The sequence below is a fragment of the Ammodytes marinus genome (assembly GCF_949987685.1).
Source record: "Ammodytes marinus genome assembly, chromosome: 14".
Classification (NCBI taxonomy): domain Eukaryota; kingdom Metazoa; phylum Chordata; class Actinopteri; order Uranoscopiformes; family Ammodytidae; genus Ammodytes; species Ammodytes marinus.
Genome location: NC_137218.1, coordinates 4151271 through 4171270, shown reverse-complemented (window position 1 = coordinate 4171270; position 20000 = coordinate 4151271). Strand labels below are relative to the sequence as shown.

Genomic DNA, 20000 nt, shown 5'->3' with positions numbered 1-20000 from the left:
GTCAGGGGGCTCCGGTGGTGTAGTGGATAGAGCGCGTACCATATTGGCTCCGGCCTTTGTTGCAGTGGTCGCGGGTTCAAATCCGACCCGTGGACCTTTACTGCAGGTCATCCCCCTCCCTCTCTCTCTCTCTCTCTCTCTCTCTCTCCCCATTTCAACTCTGTACTGTCTTATAAAGCTTGAAAATGCCAAAAAAAATTATCCTTAAAAAAAATTAATCTCAATGTCTCCCCAATCATGATTTTTGAAATTCACAGCTTTACAACTGAATTTCATCCCAAACCCAGATGATAGATTGATTAAAAAACATTACCCCTGCGTTCCAATTCCCATATTTCCATACTACTTAGTACGCCAGAAACAGATTTAGGATGTCCCAATACATGCACGTCAATTGTAGTATGCTGAAAATACATAAATGCCCCCACTAACTCCAACAGCATTTTGGAGTATTCGTATTTATTCTTGACATTTCTCGACATAATGAAAAAAAAAAAATCCTTATTTGATTTTTTTCTCTCTCTCCTGTGGCCCTAAAACTCTTCTGTACTTTAGTATATGTAGTATAGTAAAAAAAAAAAAAAGTATGCGATCTGGAACGCAGGGAGAATTTCTGTCCAGAATGAAGGGATCATCTCTCACAGCAAGATGAGAAGAATACATTTTTAAAAAAAGCTTTGATAATCCCAACAACAGTCACCGGAGTGTGGACAATAGACACAGCAGGAGTGTCTGTCACAGCATACATACAGCCACCCCACTGATTTGACCAAACAACATTCTGATGTGTTTTCTCTCTTTCTCTCTTGCTATTCGACAGTGTTTTGTGTTTTGTGTAAAAGGCAAGGCAAGTTTATTTCTATAGCACAATTCAGACACAAGGCCATTCAAAGTGCTTTACAGGGATACAGCATGAAATACATGGGTTGGAGGTTCGATCCCCGCCCTGCCACCTGTGTCATGGTTGTTGTGTCCTTGGGCAAGACACTTCACCCACCTTGCCTCGTGTGAATGTCGATAGTTAGCCTGCTATCGGTGTATGAATGTGTGTGTGTGAATGGTAACGTGGGAAAGGAAAACAGGTCTCCCTTGTAAAAGAGTCTTCGGTCTCAATGGGATTTACCTGTATAAATAAAGGTTAAAAAAAAATACATCAAGATTAGACATTAGAAATTGAATTTGAGAGATAATTAAAAACAAAGAAAAAATACAAGCAGACAAATTTAGTATGCAACTTTTCTTTGGCTATCATCATTTTGGGCAAATTCAAGGGGGGCTACTGACTTGCACTCCTGCAATGCACACTATTTAACATTCCCCATAGCTTTTCCAGGTGTGTTTTGGTGCAAGGTTTGATTTAATATTGCATCAATATCTCGTCCAAGGTTGACCCGAAGCAACTCTATTGAAGAGTGATTGCAGGCCATTGAAAAGAGCCTGATGGAAGGTTAAGGCCGATGTGAAGTTAAAAACACGTAATGCGTCTAGACAAGATTGTTTAGTTTGTTTGTGTGACTTGTCGAACATGATTAAAAGTAGAGTTACATTTCAACAGCTTTGCCTCGACCTGACGAACCTCTTTCACTGCATAACTTCTGGAGAAAGGCTTGGTCGTTGTTCTGGTATATACACCTATTGTCGTGGAATATACACCTTTCTATTTATCCTGTTTCATACCTTAATCTTGGTTTTTTTTTCTGTTTACCGTGAATTACGTGAGGTAAAGCAAATGCCTTATTGGAAACTGGCATTGACCAAGCTAGTCTAGCACAATGATGAATGCTAGAACACAAGTAGAAACGAGTCATACAATTCTGCAAATCCAGTTAAATATACAGTATACTGTATACATTCAAAATAATTTGACTAACTTCGCCACCAAACACTATTGTTCAAAGCCAACCATGGATGGATGGATAGATAGATAGATAGATAGATAGATAGATAGATAGATAGATAGATAGATAGATAGATAGATAGATAGATAGATAGATAGATAGATAGATAGATAGATAGATAGATAGATAGATAGATAGATAGATAGATAGATAGATAGATAGATAGATGGGTGGGTGGGTGGGTGGGTAGATAGGTGGGTGGGTGGGTGGGTGGATGGATGGATGGATGGATGGATAGATAGATGGGTGGGTGGGTGGATGGATGGATGGATGGATGGATGCATGGATAGATAGATAGATAGATAGATAGATAGATAGATAGATAGATAGATAGATAGATAGATAGATAGATAGATAGATAGATAGATAGATAGATAGATAGACAGACAGACAGACAGACAGACAGACAGACAGACAGACAGACAGACAGACAGATCCACACGTTAATTGTATTTTACTAGTAGTCATAATGCAATGTTCATAAAGAATTAAAAACATGCATTATAACATACACACACACATGTTCCACCCTGCCTGAACAGCAGTGCCTATAATGTCACTCTTTGTGGGACATTAATATTTACTGTGTGTAGTAAGTTATTTTGAGGACGTGTCAAGGAAAACGTATTGGCAAAGTTCGATCATCTGAAATGAACATAAATCACCATGAAAAGTGGTTACCGTTTGGACATCATTTTTAGGAGACTGGGCTGTGTTAGTAACGGGCATAAACAACAACATTTTAAAACGTGTTTTGAAGTGTATATGATGATTGTAATTCCTCAAATATTTTGGCTACAGATCCATTTCACGGTACGGTTGGTAGCCGAACCTTGAAATTAAACATCTCAAGATAGATAATGCCTTGTTTGTTTTGTTGTGTCGCGCCGGCATTTAATTATCTGTCTCTGTCTCTCTCTCTCTTTCTCTCTATGTTTCCCTCTCTCTGTCTCTCTCTCTCGCTGTCTCTCTAACTCTCTCTCTCTCTGTGTCCCTCTCTCTCTCTCTCTCTCTCTGTCTCTCTGTCTCTCACTCTCTCTCTCTCTCTCTCTCTCTCTCTCTCTCTCTCTCTCTCTCTCTCTCTCTCTCTCTCTCTCTCTCTCTCTTCTAACCTTTTCAGATAAACCGGAGGTAAAGATTGTGGTCGAATTTCCTCAGGGTATGACCAGGGAAGGAGAGAACCTGGAACTGACATGTCAGGCCAAAGGCAAACCACAGTAAGAGACACACACACACACACACACAATCACAATCACAATCATACACACTCACACACACACACACACAGTCACAATCACGCGCACACACATACACACACACGCAATCAGAATCAGAATCACACGCGCACATACACACACACACAATCACAACTACAGGCACACATGCACGCGCGCACACACACAATCACACGCACAATCACACACACACACACACACACACACACACACACACACACAATCACAATCACACACACACACACATTCTCTGTAGATCCGTCTTACAGTTTTGTTTTTGCGGAGAATAGATTAACATTGTGCTTCTTGTTTTAATAACGCACATACTTTTTTTGTAAATCCACTAGTGTTAAAAGTAAACTGAAGCCTGAAGTACAGTTTTTTCCTACCTTTAAATAACTCCAGCAACCTACTAAAACCTTTACTTAAATACTATATGACAAGAGTGTAACCATCAGAAATAGCTTGAAACAAACAAACAGTTTAATTTAAGCCATGTGTTTATAGTTATTGTGATGTACTGAATGATCTGAGCAAATTTTGAATATGTGGGGGGGGGGGGGGGGGGGGGTTAGAGCGTCTCCAAACTGTCTAATGACTGTCAGTTCTTTTAAATCGAGTCTGAAGACTTTTTTGTTTCCATTTTAACCTGCAATTGTTATTTTATGTGCTTCTTTTATTCGCTTTTAAATGTTTTAGAATGTGTTTTATGTATTCTAATCTTGCCCCTGTAAAGCACTTTGAGTGGCCTTGTGTCTGAATTGTGCTATATAAATAAACTTGCCTTGCCTTGCCTAATAAATTAAAATGCCAACAAGTCTTATTTAAAAAAAATAATAATAATAATATGTGCTTTACCTCTCATTATCTCCCGAAACGCTAAATCATTTGAAATTCGAATTAATAAAAACTGGAAAAAAAAATATGTTTTACATGAAATACATATCTAAACCTCTCAGCCTGTTGCTCTAAGTTTGAATGTAATTAGTTCCAATCTGTTTGTTGATCCTCCTCACACTAGTTATTCTTTTACTCAACTTAAAAAATACAGAAGTAATGTCACGGTTTTAACACGCCTGTCATCCCCAATTATCTGTGGAGTTCCTCAGGGGAGCGTCCTGGGCCCTTTGCTGTTTAACAATTGATGAATGTCCTTGTCTAGCCAGTAAATAATACAACAAAATGTTAGTTCCCATTGATATGATTGGCACCTTTGGAGCTAAAGCAATGTCCAAACATGATCCAGTTTAAAAAAAGGTTCAAAGCAATGATTTTCAAAAGGTACAGGGATGAGGGTGTGAAGTAAGAAGGAAATTATAATTATATGGATATATTTACTGATTGTATAGATATGTATGTAGATATGGATATATTGATTGTTTATAAATATAAATATAGATATATGCATGATATAAATATATAAAATATAAAAAATTCATAGTATATTAAGTAGTATGTATGTATGTATAGTTCTTAAATGGCAAATATAATATAGTATCGCCAATTGTACAGAGAGTATATGGATTAAGAGAAGCGAATATAATAAATATTTTTATTTTTTTAATTGAATAAATATTTTTATTTTTTATTTTTTTTACTATGGAAAAGGGGTAGGATTAAATAAGTGTATACTTCTTCCTGCTCCTTTTCAGGCATATCTCAGAAATACAGATAATTTTTTATTTTTATTTTTTTTGTGAAAACATAATTTGTTTATTGTATTTCCATACTTTTCATTTTGTTTTGTATGTTTGATATGTCTGAAATAAATTGAATCAATCAAATCAAATCAAAACCTCACAAAAGACGGCTCATAAAAGCGCTCGTTATGTATAGTTGAAAAGTATGAAAATATTGAATTCCAGTGCCAATAATATGAACGTAGAAAAGTCTAGTGGTGCTCCTGTAAAAGCCTTTGGCCTCAGAGAGAGAGACAGAGAGAGAGAGAGAGAGAGAGAGAGAGAGAGAGAGAGAGAGAGAGAGAGAGAGAGAATATACACAGAGAGAGAGAGACAGACAGACAGACAGACAGACAGACAGACAGACAGACAGACAGACAGACAGACAGAGAGGGAGAAACAGAATATACAGAGAGAGAGTATATATCTCTTCTTATAATGAGTAGAACTGATTGAAACAAGAACATGTCGCCAAGACGACAGACAGACAGACAGACAGACTGACTGACTGACTGACTGACTGACTGACTGACTGACTGACAGACAGACATACAGACAGACAGACAGACAGACAGACAGACAGACAGACAGACAGACAGGCAGGCAGACAGACAGACAGACAGATGGACAGACAGACAGAGCGAGAGCGAGAGAGAGAGAGTGAGAGAGAGAGAGAAAGACAGACAGACAGACAGACAGACAGACAGACAGACAGAGCGAGAGACAGAGAGTGAGAGAGAGAGAGAGAAAGACAGAGACACAGACAGACCGAGCGAGAGAGAGAGAGAGAGAGAGAAAGACAGATGGACAGACAGAGCGAGAGAGAGGGAGAGAGAGAGAAAGACAGAGACACAGACAGACAGACAGACAGAGTGAGAGAGAGAGAGAAAGACAGACAGACAGACAGCCAGACAGACAGACAGCCAGACAGACTCTATCTCTTCTTATAATGAGTTGATGTAGAACTGATTGAAACAAGTGCATGCCGGCCGAGACGAATACTGTGACTAAAGCCAGTCCTAATGCAGACAGATCCTGAGGCCAGACACATTTTTTAATGACCATTCCTGGGTTACTGAATCACTGAATAGAAATGGCTGCTACATTATTTTCTTTTCTTGCAAGGACATTGTAAAGGAGAGTGCTCATGAAAAACCAGCCTGTGATTATGATTATAACAGAATTACCGTGTTATATTTTGAGCTTATGTTTAATTAGAAAATTGTGAGGCAAGGGAAAGAGAGTAGAGCAGAGAGGTACATTAACGGTGGTAAGCAGAGTGGGTCTTTATATCTAGCAGGACGAGTGTTGAAAAGGCAAGATTTTTTTTTTTGAAGATGAGGGTAGATACAGCTCTGGAAAAAAATGAAGAGACCACTCCAAATGTTCAGTGTCTCTCGTTTTACTATTTCTAGGCATATGTTTGAGTAGAATGAACATTTTGGTTTTATAATATAAACTACTGACAACATTTCTACCAAATTCCAATACATTTTTTGTCATGAAGAGCATTTTCAATAAGTTATGTAGAGATGAAGATAGAAGAAAAATTCAGACTGGTCTCTTAATTTTTTTTCCGGAGCTGTATCTAGTGAGACTGTGAGAGACTGATAGAGTGTGTTGATGGGCTTAAGGAGCTGGTTTTGTAGATAAGATTTCAATTCTGTGATTAAAGTTAAACGATGTATTGTTGTGTGAGACCGAGACAATACGCAATTGATTTCAAAACCTTCACAGAGACGTATTGAAACCGGTCTCAAGACCCCCAGATTGATCTTGACTAATACAACACTGGCAAAATGAGTCTTCTGTAAACCTTGTTGTTTTGTTTAGGTGACAGGTATTTGTTATACGAGATGTAATGGACTTGCAAATGAAGTTATTAGGGCCCTTAGGGGTGAGTAAAGTATGCAAGGGACCTGCCCGAACTATCCAAACATCAACACAGTCCATGCTGTTGATATTGACTAAAATGAGTTTGTTGACAAGACCGTTCAAATTTGTCCACGACTAAATTATCATCAGCATGAAGCCGGAGTTATGAATTTTACATAAGAATCAGGGAAGTGACAAACTCATGGGCGTGGCAATATGCAGTGGTGGGTCTTTTTCAAATGCAAGTACATGGAAATGTGGCGGTAGATGACAAACGGAGATAAATAGGCTTCCTCCATTTAGGAAAAACTCATGGCTTTTGGCATCAAATATTAATCAGCCGGGCTTGAAAGAGAGAGTTCTGAAAAAGTTTGTTATTTTTTTTTCTTTTGAAAGAGGAAGACAGCTGGAGAAAACTGGGTTGCCACTGGAATCCATTATAACTGTTTTTGTTCAATGGATTCCAAGCGTGTGTGTGTGTGTGTGTGTGCGTGCGTGCGTGTGTGCGTGCGTGCGTGCGTGCGTGTGTGCGCGTGTGTGTGCATGCGAGTGTGTGTGTGTGTTTGTTCAATTGTACAAAGTTTTATACTGCTTCTGCCCTGAGGATTTTTAGAAGGAGCTTTTAACAGCCATTTTTCCAAGGCTGCAAAGTTTGTAAAAATTCATAAGTCATAAGTTTTTGCAAAGGGAAGTATTATGTTAAAAGTATAATTGACATTGTTGTGATAAATGATTATTGGATATTATTGAAAACTGCGAGAAAAATGATTTTGTTTTCCGGAGAAATCTGAATGCATCTGCTAACAAGTTTTGTCTGAGCAGGCAGAAATGCGAGTGAACATACCCTGCGTTCCAATCCCCATACTTCCCTACTATTTAGTATGCCAGAAAAAGAATTAGGATGTCCGAATACATGCATGTCAATTGTAGTATGCTGAAAATACATAAATGCGATACTAACTCCAATAGAATTTTGGTATATTCGTATTTATTCTTGACATTTCTCGACTTCCTTATCTGATTTTTTTTTCTTTCCTGTGGCCCTAAAACTCTTCTGTACTTTAGTATGTAGTGTAGTGAAAAGAAAGAGTATGTGAATTGGAACGCAGGGATAATGCGGTAAAGTGTGGATCGAGGTTACGAGAGGCATTCAGGGACAGTTGGAAATTTGAGAATCTGATCAATAGTATGGTGTTTTCAGGGGATTTTTGTAGATCTTTTAAAGGCAAGTTTATTTTATTTCTAAAGCACATTTCAGACACAAGGCCATTCAAACTGCTTTACAGAAGCAATATTAAAATACATCAAGTACAGAGCACACATTAAAGAAGGCAAATAAAAAACATGAATAGAAATAAAACATATAAATAAAAGCAATAATAAAAAATAAAAAAATAGAATCAAAATTACAGGTTAAAAGGGAAACAAAAACTTTTTCAGACCCGATTTAAAATTTCATTTCATTTCATTTTCCTTTATTTAACCTCGAAAGATCAATTGAGGGGTGACTCTCTTTTACAATGACGTCGAGTTTGTACAGATACACAATATACAATGAGAATACATAACAAGTTTACACACACACACACACACACACACACAGACAAAAACAATTTAAAACATTCAGATCAATTGAATGAAAGAGATAATAGCCTAATTAAAACAGTTACAAGTGTAGAGGGGCTGATTCAAAATAATAATTTTAAATTGGTTAACAGTTATGAGTGTATGTATTTTAATTGTATGTTGTAGGCTGTTCCAGGAGTAAAAGAGCCGAGTGTTGCAGCAGACCTCAAGTCCCCTGGGAGTTGGTTCCAGAGCTTGGGTGCATACAAACTGAAGGCTGCCTCTCCCTTTCTACTCTTAACTCTGGGGACTGTCAATAGAGCAGTCCCAGACCACCTGAGGGCTCTGGACAGTTCATAAGGGATAAACCAAAAAATGCTTTCTCAAACTTCCCGATGGGGTTTGCTAGTTTTGCTGCTGGAAGGTTAAATTTAAACTCTTAATTTAAACCTAATCAGAAATCTATCGTTAAGTCTAAATTAAAATTACGATGAATTGTGTCTGTCCTCAATTTGCAAGAATTTTTTTTTTTTGTACGGGCGACATATAGCTCTGAATGATTCTCTGAAGGGTAGAAGTACAAGAGTGCACACACACACACACACACACACACACACACACACACACACAGAATCACAAACACACACACACACACACACACACACACACTCAATCACACACAGTGCACTTCAGTTTTCATACTTGGCATAGAGACAAGCTCACTACCCGTATTCATTTTATAAAGATGAAAACACAATCAATACAGTGAGCCGGGAATTGGAAGTCATTTTCATTAGGGCTGTTGAGAGTTGTGCAGTCATTACCAGCAGATAGCATGGAGGGTGGGTGCGTGTGTGTGTGTGTGTGTGTGTGTGTGTGTGTGTGTGTTTGTGTGTGTGTGTGTGTGTGTGTGTGGAGTGTGTGGGGGGGGGGGGCTAGAGGCGGCCATTTGTATTCAACACGCTCGCCCTTCCTCTCTCCTTGCAGCTTCTATCTCTGTCTGTCTATCTATCTATCTCCCTCCTTCCTCCAGAACCACTTTCTCACAACATCCCGTTCTCCTATAGAAGAGAAATAGTGTTTCTGTGTCATGTCTCTCACTCCATCTTAGGGAAAAAAATACAAAGACATTTATGAAGATATTTATTTTGTTAAATGTATCATTTAAAGGTGGAGTAGGTGATTTTGGACAAAGCTTTGTTGTTTTTTTTGTTATCACTTTTTCTAAAAATCAGTTAATATTTCCTCATGATCTACATTGTGTATTGTATATTGTGTATTGTATGTGTATAACTCGACGTCATTATAAAAGAGGGTCACCTCTCAATTGATCTTTCGACAGTCTAGGCTCTGTTAATGTGCATGTTTCAAGCTACGGTGGGCCCCCTTTGTATACATGCCAGTTTACAGAGCCTAGGCTGTGTATTAACTAGGGCTGTCAAATTAACGCGTTAATTTCGATTAATTAATCACAGAAAAATTAACGCGATTAAAAAAATTAACGCAGATTAATCGCACTTCTATAATGCCTTTTGACCCGGTGCAAAAGTGGTGCGGAGCTGCACCTGTAGCTCGCCGGGCCGGGCGCGTGGGTTAAAGGGAGAAAGGTAAAGAGAGAAGCAAGGGAAAGGGGCCGACTCGAGGGCTCTATGGACGGTTTATGGGATGCATGAAGGTAGGAAGACATCTTACTTAATTCTCCGCAGTGTCCGTGCATTATTGATTTAGTGGGTGCAACAATGTAGGCTAGGTTCAAAACAGTAGGCCTATCTCTCAATCTTCCTCCAATTTTGTCTGCTAGCTGTCTAGCACCCGCCCCGTGTGTGTGTGTGTTTGTGTGTGTGTGTGTGTGTGTGTGTGTGTGTGTGTGTGTGTGTGTGTCAATATTTTTGCCTAGGCTACGAAATGGTGGCAGTGCAGCGCTGTCTGTTGTGGGAGATGGAAAGTTGTAATTTTGTCTGCTTGTTTTTTTGAGAAAATTCGGCGCTAGTTCATGTATAAAGCTGGCTGAGGGGAGGAGACAGAAGTTACGAGAGACGGAGAGCGAGCGCGAGAGAGAGAGAGAGAGACAGAGAGAGACAGAGAAACAAACTGTAGTAGGCTATACAGCTGTTTATAAACGGGTATAAAAGTGTCATATAAGTATGCGATTCATTTAGATTAATTAATCACAGAGCCTGTAATTAATTAGATTAATTTTTTTAATCGCTTGACAGCCCTAATTTTAACATCAGATAATGTGTGCACACCATACCAACAGGTATCGGATCATGAGGAGATATTCACTGATTTCAACAAAAAAATTATTTTGACAACAAGCGTTCTCCAGAATCACTGGAAAAATCTAATATTTTAAAATCCAATATTTTAATGCAGCAGATAGGTCAATGCTAGAGAGTGCATGCACTTGAATGCATCATAGGACAAGAACGCACAGCCTTTAACATGGATTATAGACACTGCACTCTTTCTCTCTCTCTCTCTCTCTCTCTCTCTCTCTCTCAATCCACCATGGGCATGTAACTCATTTGTGATTTGATTTTTTTTGGCTATTGAGCTCCAAAATGCGATTTCACATTTCACATTTTCCCTGGGATTTTTCACCTCATATTCCCCTCCCCCCCTCCCCCCCACCCCCCCTGTTCCCACTCGCCCTCTCCCTCCACACCAGATGTTTTCAAATGCTGGAAAACAAGTTAAAACAACCACACAACAAACACAAATGCAACAACAGAGTCCATCATCGCAAGCTCAGGGGAAATAACAGTAGCTGGCTGCGGCCACTGGAAGTTGCACAAGGCAAAATAGAAGTGTTTTGTTGTCTGTTTTCGTTTTGGCTTCACCCTTGGTGGCACTGAGCGCTCCGAGCTCATTGTCATGAAAATGGAATCTGTCACCCGGCTGTAAAAACCACAGTTGAGGTAGAAAAAAGGGACAAATATGGACGCTTGGTAGGCGAAATGCTATTGGAGTTAGTGGGGCATTTAAGTATTTTCAGCATACTACAATTGACCTGCAAGTAATGGGACATCCTAAATATTTTTCTGGCATACTAAATAGTATGGAAGTATGGAATGCAGGGTGTGTTTATATATGTATCTTTTTTCCCTGTTGATCTTAGCAGTGTGTTCTCTGTATTTCTCATCCCAGACCTCAGCGGGTGAGCTGGGTGAAGGTGGATGATGACGTGCCCTCCCATGCTGTGATCACCGGCGGAGATCTGTACATCGAAAACCTGAACAAGTCTTACAACGGGACGTACCGCTGTGTGGCCGCCAACACAGTGGGGGAGGCTTATGACGACTACATTCTCTACGTATACGGTATGCACCTTTAACACTATCCTTGAGTTTATACTTCTTCCTTCTCCTTTTCAGGCATATCAGTTAAATATACAGATATGTAATTTGTTTATTTTTGGGGAAAGTATTTGAACATAATTTTTGTTCATAGTATTTGCATGCTTTTCATTTGGTTTTGTATTTATTTTTGATATGTCTGAAATAAATTGAATCAATCAATCAATCAATCAATCAATCAATCAACACTGATCCCAAAAGCACTCTAGTGTCTGACTTTCTTTACTTGTATTTTCTATAACTTGCTATTCATAATTTCGGATTTGGAGATGTTTCCTTCTTCAATAATTTTCTAAATAGGTTTTTTTAGCCACGTATTTATTTTTAAATTTTATTTTAATTTGTATTATTTAGTAAATCAAATCAAATCAAATCAAATCAGTTTTATTTGTATAGCCCAAAATCACAAATACATTTGTCTCAGTGGGCTTTACATTTCATACAATATGATACAATATGACACCCTGCCCTTACACCCTTAGCTCGGCTGAGAAAAAACTCCCAGTAAAAAACCCTTTACCGGGATTAAAAAAAAATTAAGAAATCTAACTAAAAGTAACTTGCTAATAACAATATATTTCTGCACCAGTGACATAATATTGTCTATAATGTCTAATCTTATCACATTATTGGCTGTTTAATTATCACGTTATTGTCAGCTATTGTGTTATCAACAGTGTTGGGAACGTTACTTTAAAAAAGTAATTAGTTATAGTTACTCACTACTTGTTCCGAAAAGTAACTGAGTTACTAACTGAATTACTTTATAATAGAAGTAACTAGTTACCAGGGAAAGTAACTATTTGCGTTAGCCTACTGTAAAAAAAAAAGTTGCTATATGTCAAAATTTTGATTTTTCTGAGCAGTTTTCACAAGTCAGTTGAAATGAGTAGAACAGACAGGTAGGCCTACTTGTAAGCTACATCACCTTCAATATGTATTGCACATCAACAGACAGCAAGAGGTTTATCCTGCACCTGCAGTATTTTGTTCTCAACAAAAGTAGCAGAGGAAACTGCTGAATGTACCGTGCTGATCTGCTATATCACTGGATTCACTTCAGGGGTGTCGGCTAAAACACCACTTCAGGCCAAAAACGTCAGACTATGAAGCATGAGACGATGAGAGGAGGAGTAAGGATGTATCCGCTGTTTATTTCCTTCTTTAACAAGCACAGCAGCATACAGATCCCAGGAAAAGAACAATAGCAATATTCGGCTCGTGATGACACGCTAAACAGCTGTTGCAACCGGCGAATCGCGTCCGTTTAATAGCGTGCATAAATTATAATTTATAAAGATCGGGAAACTCAATGCATTTACTCACAAGGGCGATGCAAACAAACTCAGGGAGAGCACGTTTCAATCGTGGATTGATAGGTGGTTACTGCGCCAACGTGCACGCTCGTAGCTCACACAACAGAGAGAGAAAGAAAAAGAAACTTCACTAAACAGGCGCTGACGTGACGGCGCTAACTGACAGTTCTAATGTCATCCACACACCGGTCTCCTCACTAGCAGTTTGTGTAGTATGGAGCCAGGGGTGCGTTCGGATTACACCGTTTATTCAATCAATTCAAAGTAACGCACCGCATTTAACGTTCAGTAACGATAACGGCGTTGTAACGGCGGAAAAAGTAATTAGTTAGATTACCCCGTTACTGAAAAAAGAATGGCGTTACGTAACGCCGTTCTTTTAAACGGCGTTATTCCCAACACTGGTTATCAACCAACCGTTGCTACATTTTTTTCTACTACACATATCTCCAATCTTTCCCCCGTATTGACTAAGTGCAATTTAATCACAATTTACTTTTCATAGACAAAGACCTATCCAAGCATTTATAATACCATTTACTGTTCACTGTTTAGTTTAAAGTAACATTGAGTCCTGAGGCGTCATGAACTGTGTTTGGCCTCCGTTGAGATTTCAAACTCATTATTACTATTACTCACACACTGGGTTAGTTTATTTATTTCACATACAATCGCTTTAAAGAACATGTAGAACAAAATACGTGTGTGTGTGTGTGTGTGTGTGTGTGTGTGTGTGTGTGTGTGTGTGTGTGTGTGTGTGTGTGTGTGTGTGTGTGTGTGTGTGTGTGTGTGTGTGTGTGTGTGTGTGTGTGTGTGTGTGTGTGTGTGTGTGTGTGTGTGTGTGTGTGTGTGTGTGTGTGTGTGTGGCAGAGACCTGTAGAGGCCTATGTGGAAACCACACTAGCATACACACTAGCATAAGAGCAAATCAGCACATAAGCGCACACGCACAGACACACACACACACACACACACACACACACATTGCATCTCCTCACCAGCGCCTGTAGCTACACACCCACACCAAAGCGCTTCGTTTTAGAATGTTAAATGGCAACCAATATGTTCTCGGCCAAACAACACACTGGGGTCGTGTCCTTAGCATTGTTTTCTCTCCTGGTGATGGTTTGTTGTGTTTGTGTATTTTTCCTGACCTGAAGAGGAGTTTTACATTTTTGCATTTTAAAACACATTGAAGTCTGATCCTGAGTACGTTTAGGCAAAACACTGATACATTAGGCAAGGCAAGGCAAGGCAATTTTATTTATAAAGCACATTTCAGGCACAGGGCCACTCAAGGTGCTTCACAGGGTTAAAATCAAATAAAGAATACAAATACAAAAAAGGAACAAATTTAAAACATGGATAAAAATACAACATTTAAATAAAATAATTAAAACATTAGAATATAACTGGGGGATTGAGTGTTACATATCAGCTGAAAAGGCTTTCGAAAAACATTGGTAGGAAGATCACATTTACAGCAAATGTAAATGAACAGTAAATTTAAACAATACAATTATTATTCAAAAATTACAGAGTTGTATTTTGGCGACAGCTAGTAGTGAAAAAATCTAGATGGCAACCATCCGTGTCAAGGCTAGATTGACGGCTACATGAATCAATCGTACCACTAAAGTAATATTAAGGATTTGTTATTGATTTCACACTATAACATAATGAACAACCATATAAGGAAACATTTACTGCTTAACAGAAATAAAACTATTGAGAAATACTGAAGATTTAGATTTTATTTCGATTTTATTGAAATGTTATCATGAATCAAGTCCGATTGTTTTTTTGTGTGTGTGTGTGTGTGTGTGTGTGTGTGTGTGTGTGTGTGTGTGTGTGTGTGTGTGTGTGTGTGTGTGTGTGTGTTATGAAGCAGTTTGTGTGTTTGTCTTTATGCCTGTCCAGTCTGCTGCTTGAACTGGCGGCGGTGTTTAGGAGTGATCCATTTTTTGAAACGCCTCCAAAGAGACGGCCTCTTCAGGGGCTTTCCAACCTCCTGTGTTGGCTCTTCTCTGACCTCCTTTTTTGGTGAATTCTCGACCCCGTTTTGTGGTTTCTCCCAGTGCGGATAGAGGTAAAGCCTTGGGGGCTTTTTTGGTGGACCCTGGGCCTTGTGGGTCGGCTTTACGGCCTCTTGTATGGACGCGTTGGGCTCTTCTGGTAGATTCTCAACCTTTGGAGGATGAAGGGCCTCCACTGGTGACTTAACGGCCTCTTCCTTTGCGGAAACTCGCTGTTCTATCAGGGCCTCGTGTGTTGATTTTAGGGGCACTTCTGTTATCTTCTCTGACTCTTGTGGTGGGTCTTGGGCCACTTGCATTTGTGCCTCTTGTGCGACTTGGGCAACTTTTTCGTCCTCTTTCTTGTGAGCCTCTTGTTCTGGCTCTTGGACGTCCTTAGGTAGATTTAGGGCCTCTTGCTTTGCAGAAACTTGTTGTTCTATCAGGGCCTCGTGTGTTGATTTCAGGGGCACTTCTGTTATCTTCTCTGACACTTGTGGAGGGTCTTCTTGGACCACTTGTGTGACTTTAGGTGTTTTTTCATCCACTTTCTTGAGAGCCTCTTGTTCTGGCTCTTGGACCTTCTGAGGTAGATTTAGGGCCTCTTGTTTATCGGCCTCTTTAGTTGGATCCTGGACCTCCGCAGTTTGCTCTCGGTCCGCTCCTGTTAGGTCCTGGGCCCCTTGGGTCGGCTCTAGGGCCTCTGGTGTGAGCGTGTTGGGCTCTTGTGGCAGATTCTCAACCTTTGGTGGTTGAAGGGCCTCCACTGGTGACTTTTCGGAAACTTGTGGTTCCATCAGGGCCTCATGTGTTGCTTTCAGGGGCACTTCTGTTGTCTTTTCTGACTCTTGTGGTGGGTCTTGGGCCATTTGCATTTGTGCCTCTTGTGCGACTTCAGGTGTTTTTTCGTCCTCTTTCTTGAGAGCCTCTTGTACTGGCTCTTGGACCTCCTGAGGTAGATTTAGGGCCTCTTGTTTATCGGCCTCTTTAGTTGGATCCTGGACCTCCTCAGTTTGCTCTGGGTCCGCTCTGGTTGGGTCCTGGGCCCCTTGGGTCGGCTCTAGGGCCTCCGGTGTGGGATTGTTGGGCTCTTCTGACAGATTCTCAACATTTACCAAATCTTGTGGTTCTATCTGGGCCTCTGTTGGTTTCAGGGGCACTTCTGTTTTCTCTTGTCCCAGTTGTGGTGGCTGGTCTTGGGTCATTTTCTTTTGGGAGTCTTGCTCTGTCTCCTGGACCACCTTAGGTAGTTCTTGGTCCGTCTCTGGAGCATCGGAGTCTGTGAAAAATTGCGATAAGTTTTCTATCAGTTTTGAGAAGTGCTGCATTGCTTCCACCTTCTCCTCCATTGACTCATTGGACTTTGGGTTTTCCGGCTCTAGTTTTGGCTCCTGGACCTCCTGCATTGGGCTCTGGGACTCTTGTGTTGTTCCCTCTGCCTCTGGTTGATCTTGGGCCTCCTGAAGTGGCTCTTCTGCCTCTTCTGGTGGTTTTTGTACTTGAACGTGTGACTTTTCGGCATCTTTATATTCCGCCTCTTGTTCTGGGTTGTCAGCCTCTGGTGCTGGCTCCTGGAGCTCCTCTTTGGGGCTTTGGGACTCTTGTGTTGTTCCCTCTGCCTCTGGTTGATCCTGGGCCTCCTTAAGGGCCTCTGGTGTGGGTGTGTTGGGATCTTGTGGTGGATTCTCAACTTTTTCTGAATCTTGTGATTCTATCATGGCCTCTGTTGATTTTAGGGGCACTTCTGTTATCTTATCTGACACTTGTGGTGGGTCTTTTTGGGCCACTTGCTTTGGTGTCTCTTGTGCGATTTGAGGTGTTTTTTCGTCCTCTTTCTTGTGAGCCTCTTGTGCTGTCTCCTCGACATCCTCGGGTGCTTTGAGGGCCTCTGGCTTTTGGGCCTCCTCCAGTTGATCCTGGGCCTCCTTAAGTGGCTCTTCTGCCTCTTCTGGTTGTCTTTGGACTTCCACTTGTGACTTTTTGGCATCTTTATTTTCGTCCTCTTGTTGTGATACGTGTTGCGATAAGTTCTCTGTCAGTTGGCAGGAGACTTTTGAAATGAGCTGCATTTCATCCACTTTCTCCTCCATTGACTCATTGGTCTTTGGGGTTTCAGGCTCTAGTTTTGGTTCCTGGACCTCATCTTTGGGGCTCTGGGACTCTTGTGTTGTTCCCTCTGCCTCTGGTTGATCCTGGGCCTCCTGAAGTGGCTCTTCTGCCTCTTCTGGTGGTTTTTGGACTTCCACTTGTGACTTTGCGTCATCTTCAGTTACAACCTCTTGTTCTGGCTTTTCTGCCTCTGTCATTTGTTCCTGGTCCTCCCTTTGTGGAAGGGTTAGGGCCTCTTTTAGTGTTTGCTCAGCCAACTGAAGTGTATCTTGGTCTTCTTGCTTTTTGGGAACCTGTGATTGTTCCTGGACCTCCTCTTTTGAAGTGTGGGCCACTTGCATTGTTCCCTCAGCTTCTGGTTGATCCTGAGCCTCCTGAAGTGGATTCTCAGCCTCTTGAGGTGATTGCTGGGGTTCCAGTTGGGACTTTTCGGCCCCTTGATTTACCACCTCTTGTGTAGGCTCTGTCACTTGCTCTTGGTCCTCTCGGGGTGATTTAAGGGACTCTGTTAGTGGTTGCTCATCCACCTGAAGTGTCTCTTGGTTCTCTGGCTTTGTGGATGCTTGTGTTTGTTGAAGGACGTCCTCCGTTTGGTCCTGGACGTCTTCTGAAGCATCTGCGCGTGTGATTCCTCCACAGTTTCCTGACATGTGGGAAGAGGCTTTTGTGTTGAGCTCACACATTCCTTGGACCATGTCATTCAAAGCTTTATTTGTTTTTGTCAATTCGACATGCTTGTAAAATACGTTCCTCAAGGCCCTTTTATGCAGGACCTTCATCTTCGCCATCTCTAGCATGAGGGCTTGATTCTCTTCTCTTAGCTGTTGAATCAACATCATATCCTTGGTCTTGTGGCTGTCAGGCTCAATGGAGGAAAGGCTCACGGTTGTTATTTCATTTCGGAGCTCCTGCACCTCCTTCTCAAGGCTGACTCTCATCTGGTGCTCCTCCTCAAATCTTCCCCCCACCACCTGGAGCTTAGATCTTTCATTTATGATCTCCGGGTCTGCCACCGTCCTCATGTTGAGTTCCTCCTGCAGTCTACTGGTGGCTTCATGCAGGCGCTTTGTAAGGATCTCGTATGGGACCTCCATGGGGAAAGCTGCCTCCACCGTTTGGCAGCAATTCTCATCCAGTTGTTGGACGTCCTCCATGTATTGGTTAATATCTCCAGGCTGCCCCACCTCTTGGATGGAGGTCTTGCACTCTGGCTCTTTTGGAATATGCACCTGTTCCTTATCAATATTGCTTCTACTGCTTCCTTCTTGGAGTACGGCATTCTTGCACATCTCCTCCCAATTATCCTCGGGAGGTCCCATTTCGAGATCCACCATCAGGGCCCAGCTCATGGCACCTGATGGGGATGTCTCCTCCGTTGATCTATACTGTCCTTCCATCGCTGATATGAATAAAAGTGCTAGTCGTGTGTTCGGTTGTAAACAAAGTATTTTCAGTTCTTGAAAGTCGCTGTCTCAGGTCCTGTCAGTTCTGAAGTGACTTGGGTCCTTGGTGAGCTCTGGCTTCACCAACAGTGAACATTCTAAAAGCCTTTGATGCATCTGTGACGTCATGTTCTATATGTGTGACATCATGTTCTATATGTGTGACATCAGGCGTGACAACATTCTACCTTGTTTTTCCCAACATTCTATTTTTTTTCAAATATGGTTGCCTGTCAACAAGGAAAATGCATGGCCGCCACACCATCAACATTCCACACATCGAATCAGTTCCATTCTGATGAAACTACACTACAACTATATGGAAATGCACTGCGAGGACTTTTTTTTTTTTTAATTTAGGACTGTCAAAATGAACACCGCGATGATTCATTTGTTGTGTGGTCTGTTTTAGTTTGATTTGATTAAATTGTTTTAGTATTTACACCATCATGTGTATTTGCCAAGAATAAAACAAACACATTTCAAATATATATCCATCTAATGTCATTTATCTTTCCGTTCTTACAACAATATATATTTTTCAGGCTTATTTTGAATGGTGATTAATTTGTTTAGTTGTAAACGAAACCTGCCTACATCAGTTCCATTTACTCTCTAGATTTAAGTATGTTATAGGCCTACATGGATCCACAGGCCACATGATTATTACATGCCAATTGTATTTTCATTCAAAATTTCAAATCACAAATTCACCCCAACAGCTATTTAAAAACACCATCAAATCTTTGAATTCTCCAATCGGATAACGAAAACTCTCAAAAAAACATGTACTGCTGATAACTTCTGTCAATCAACATAGTCTAAAACACATCCGAGACCTAGCAACGGATACATAGATGAGAGTGCTGTGCATGTGTTGTTGTTGTGTTGTCAGCCTCCACCTACTTCTGCCAGTTTTCTATATTAAAACCAGTATATTTCTCTATATACTCTATTCCTTTGGCTCCCGATTGATGTAGCAAACCCAATCTCTCTCTATTTCTCTGTTGTTCTCTCATCCCCATACGCATTATCTTAGCAGGGCTTTCACACTGTTGATACCAATAACACTGTCTCCCTCAGCAAGGCATTACGGCTCTAATGTGTTTCATTTTTCCTGGCCAAAATTACTGCACTATCGCTTTTCTGCTGTAGACCCTGTGTGCCCGCCGAGAAATAATTTGGCTGCTATTGTCAGAGGGAATTAGTAGCACATTGAAAAGGCTTTCTTTCTTTTTTTTTGTGTGGAAGGGAATGGGAAAAAATAGGGCCTAGTGTGTGTGTGTGTGTGTGTGTGTGTGTGTGTGTGTGTGTGTGTGTGTGTGTGTGTGTGTGTGTGTGTGTGTGTGTGTGTGTGTGTGTGTGTCTCTCTCTCTTTCTCTCTTTCTCTCTGTGTGTGTGTGTGTGTGTGTGTGTGTGTGTGTGTGTGTGTGTGTGTGTGTGTGTGTGTGTGTGTGTGTGTGTGTGTGTGTGTGTGTGTGTGTGTCTCTCTCTCTGTGCCTGTGT

The 20000-nt window shown here is 40.8% G+C and overlaps 1 protein-coding gene across 1 annotated transcript in view; it reads left to right on the top strand.

The window, feature by feature from the left end:
- The window catches only part of cadm1a (cell adhesion molecule 1a), a 456939-nt gene that overhangs the window by 384341 nt on the left and 52598 nt on the right, over positions 1 to 20000 (top strand). The window contains exons 6-7 of the mRNA XM_080041078.1: positions 3019 to 3115; positions 11404 to 11576. Of these exons, the coding sequence (XP_079897204.1) occupies positions 3019 to 3115; positions 11404 to 11576 (270 nt within the window). The remainder of the gene's footprint in view (positions 1 to 3018; positions 3116 to 11403; positions 11577 to 20000) is intronic.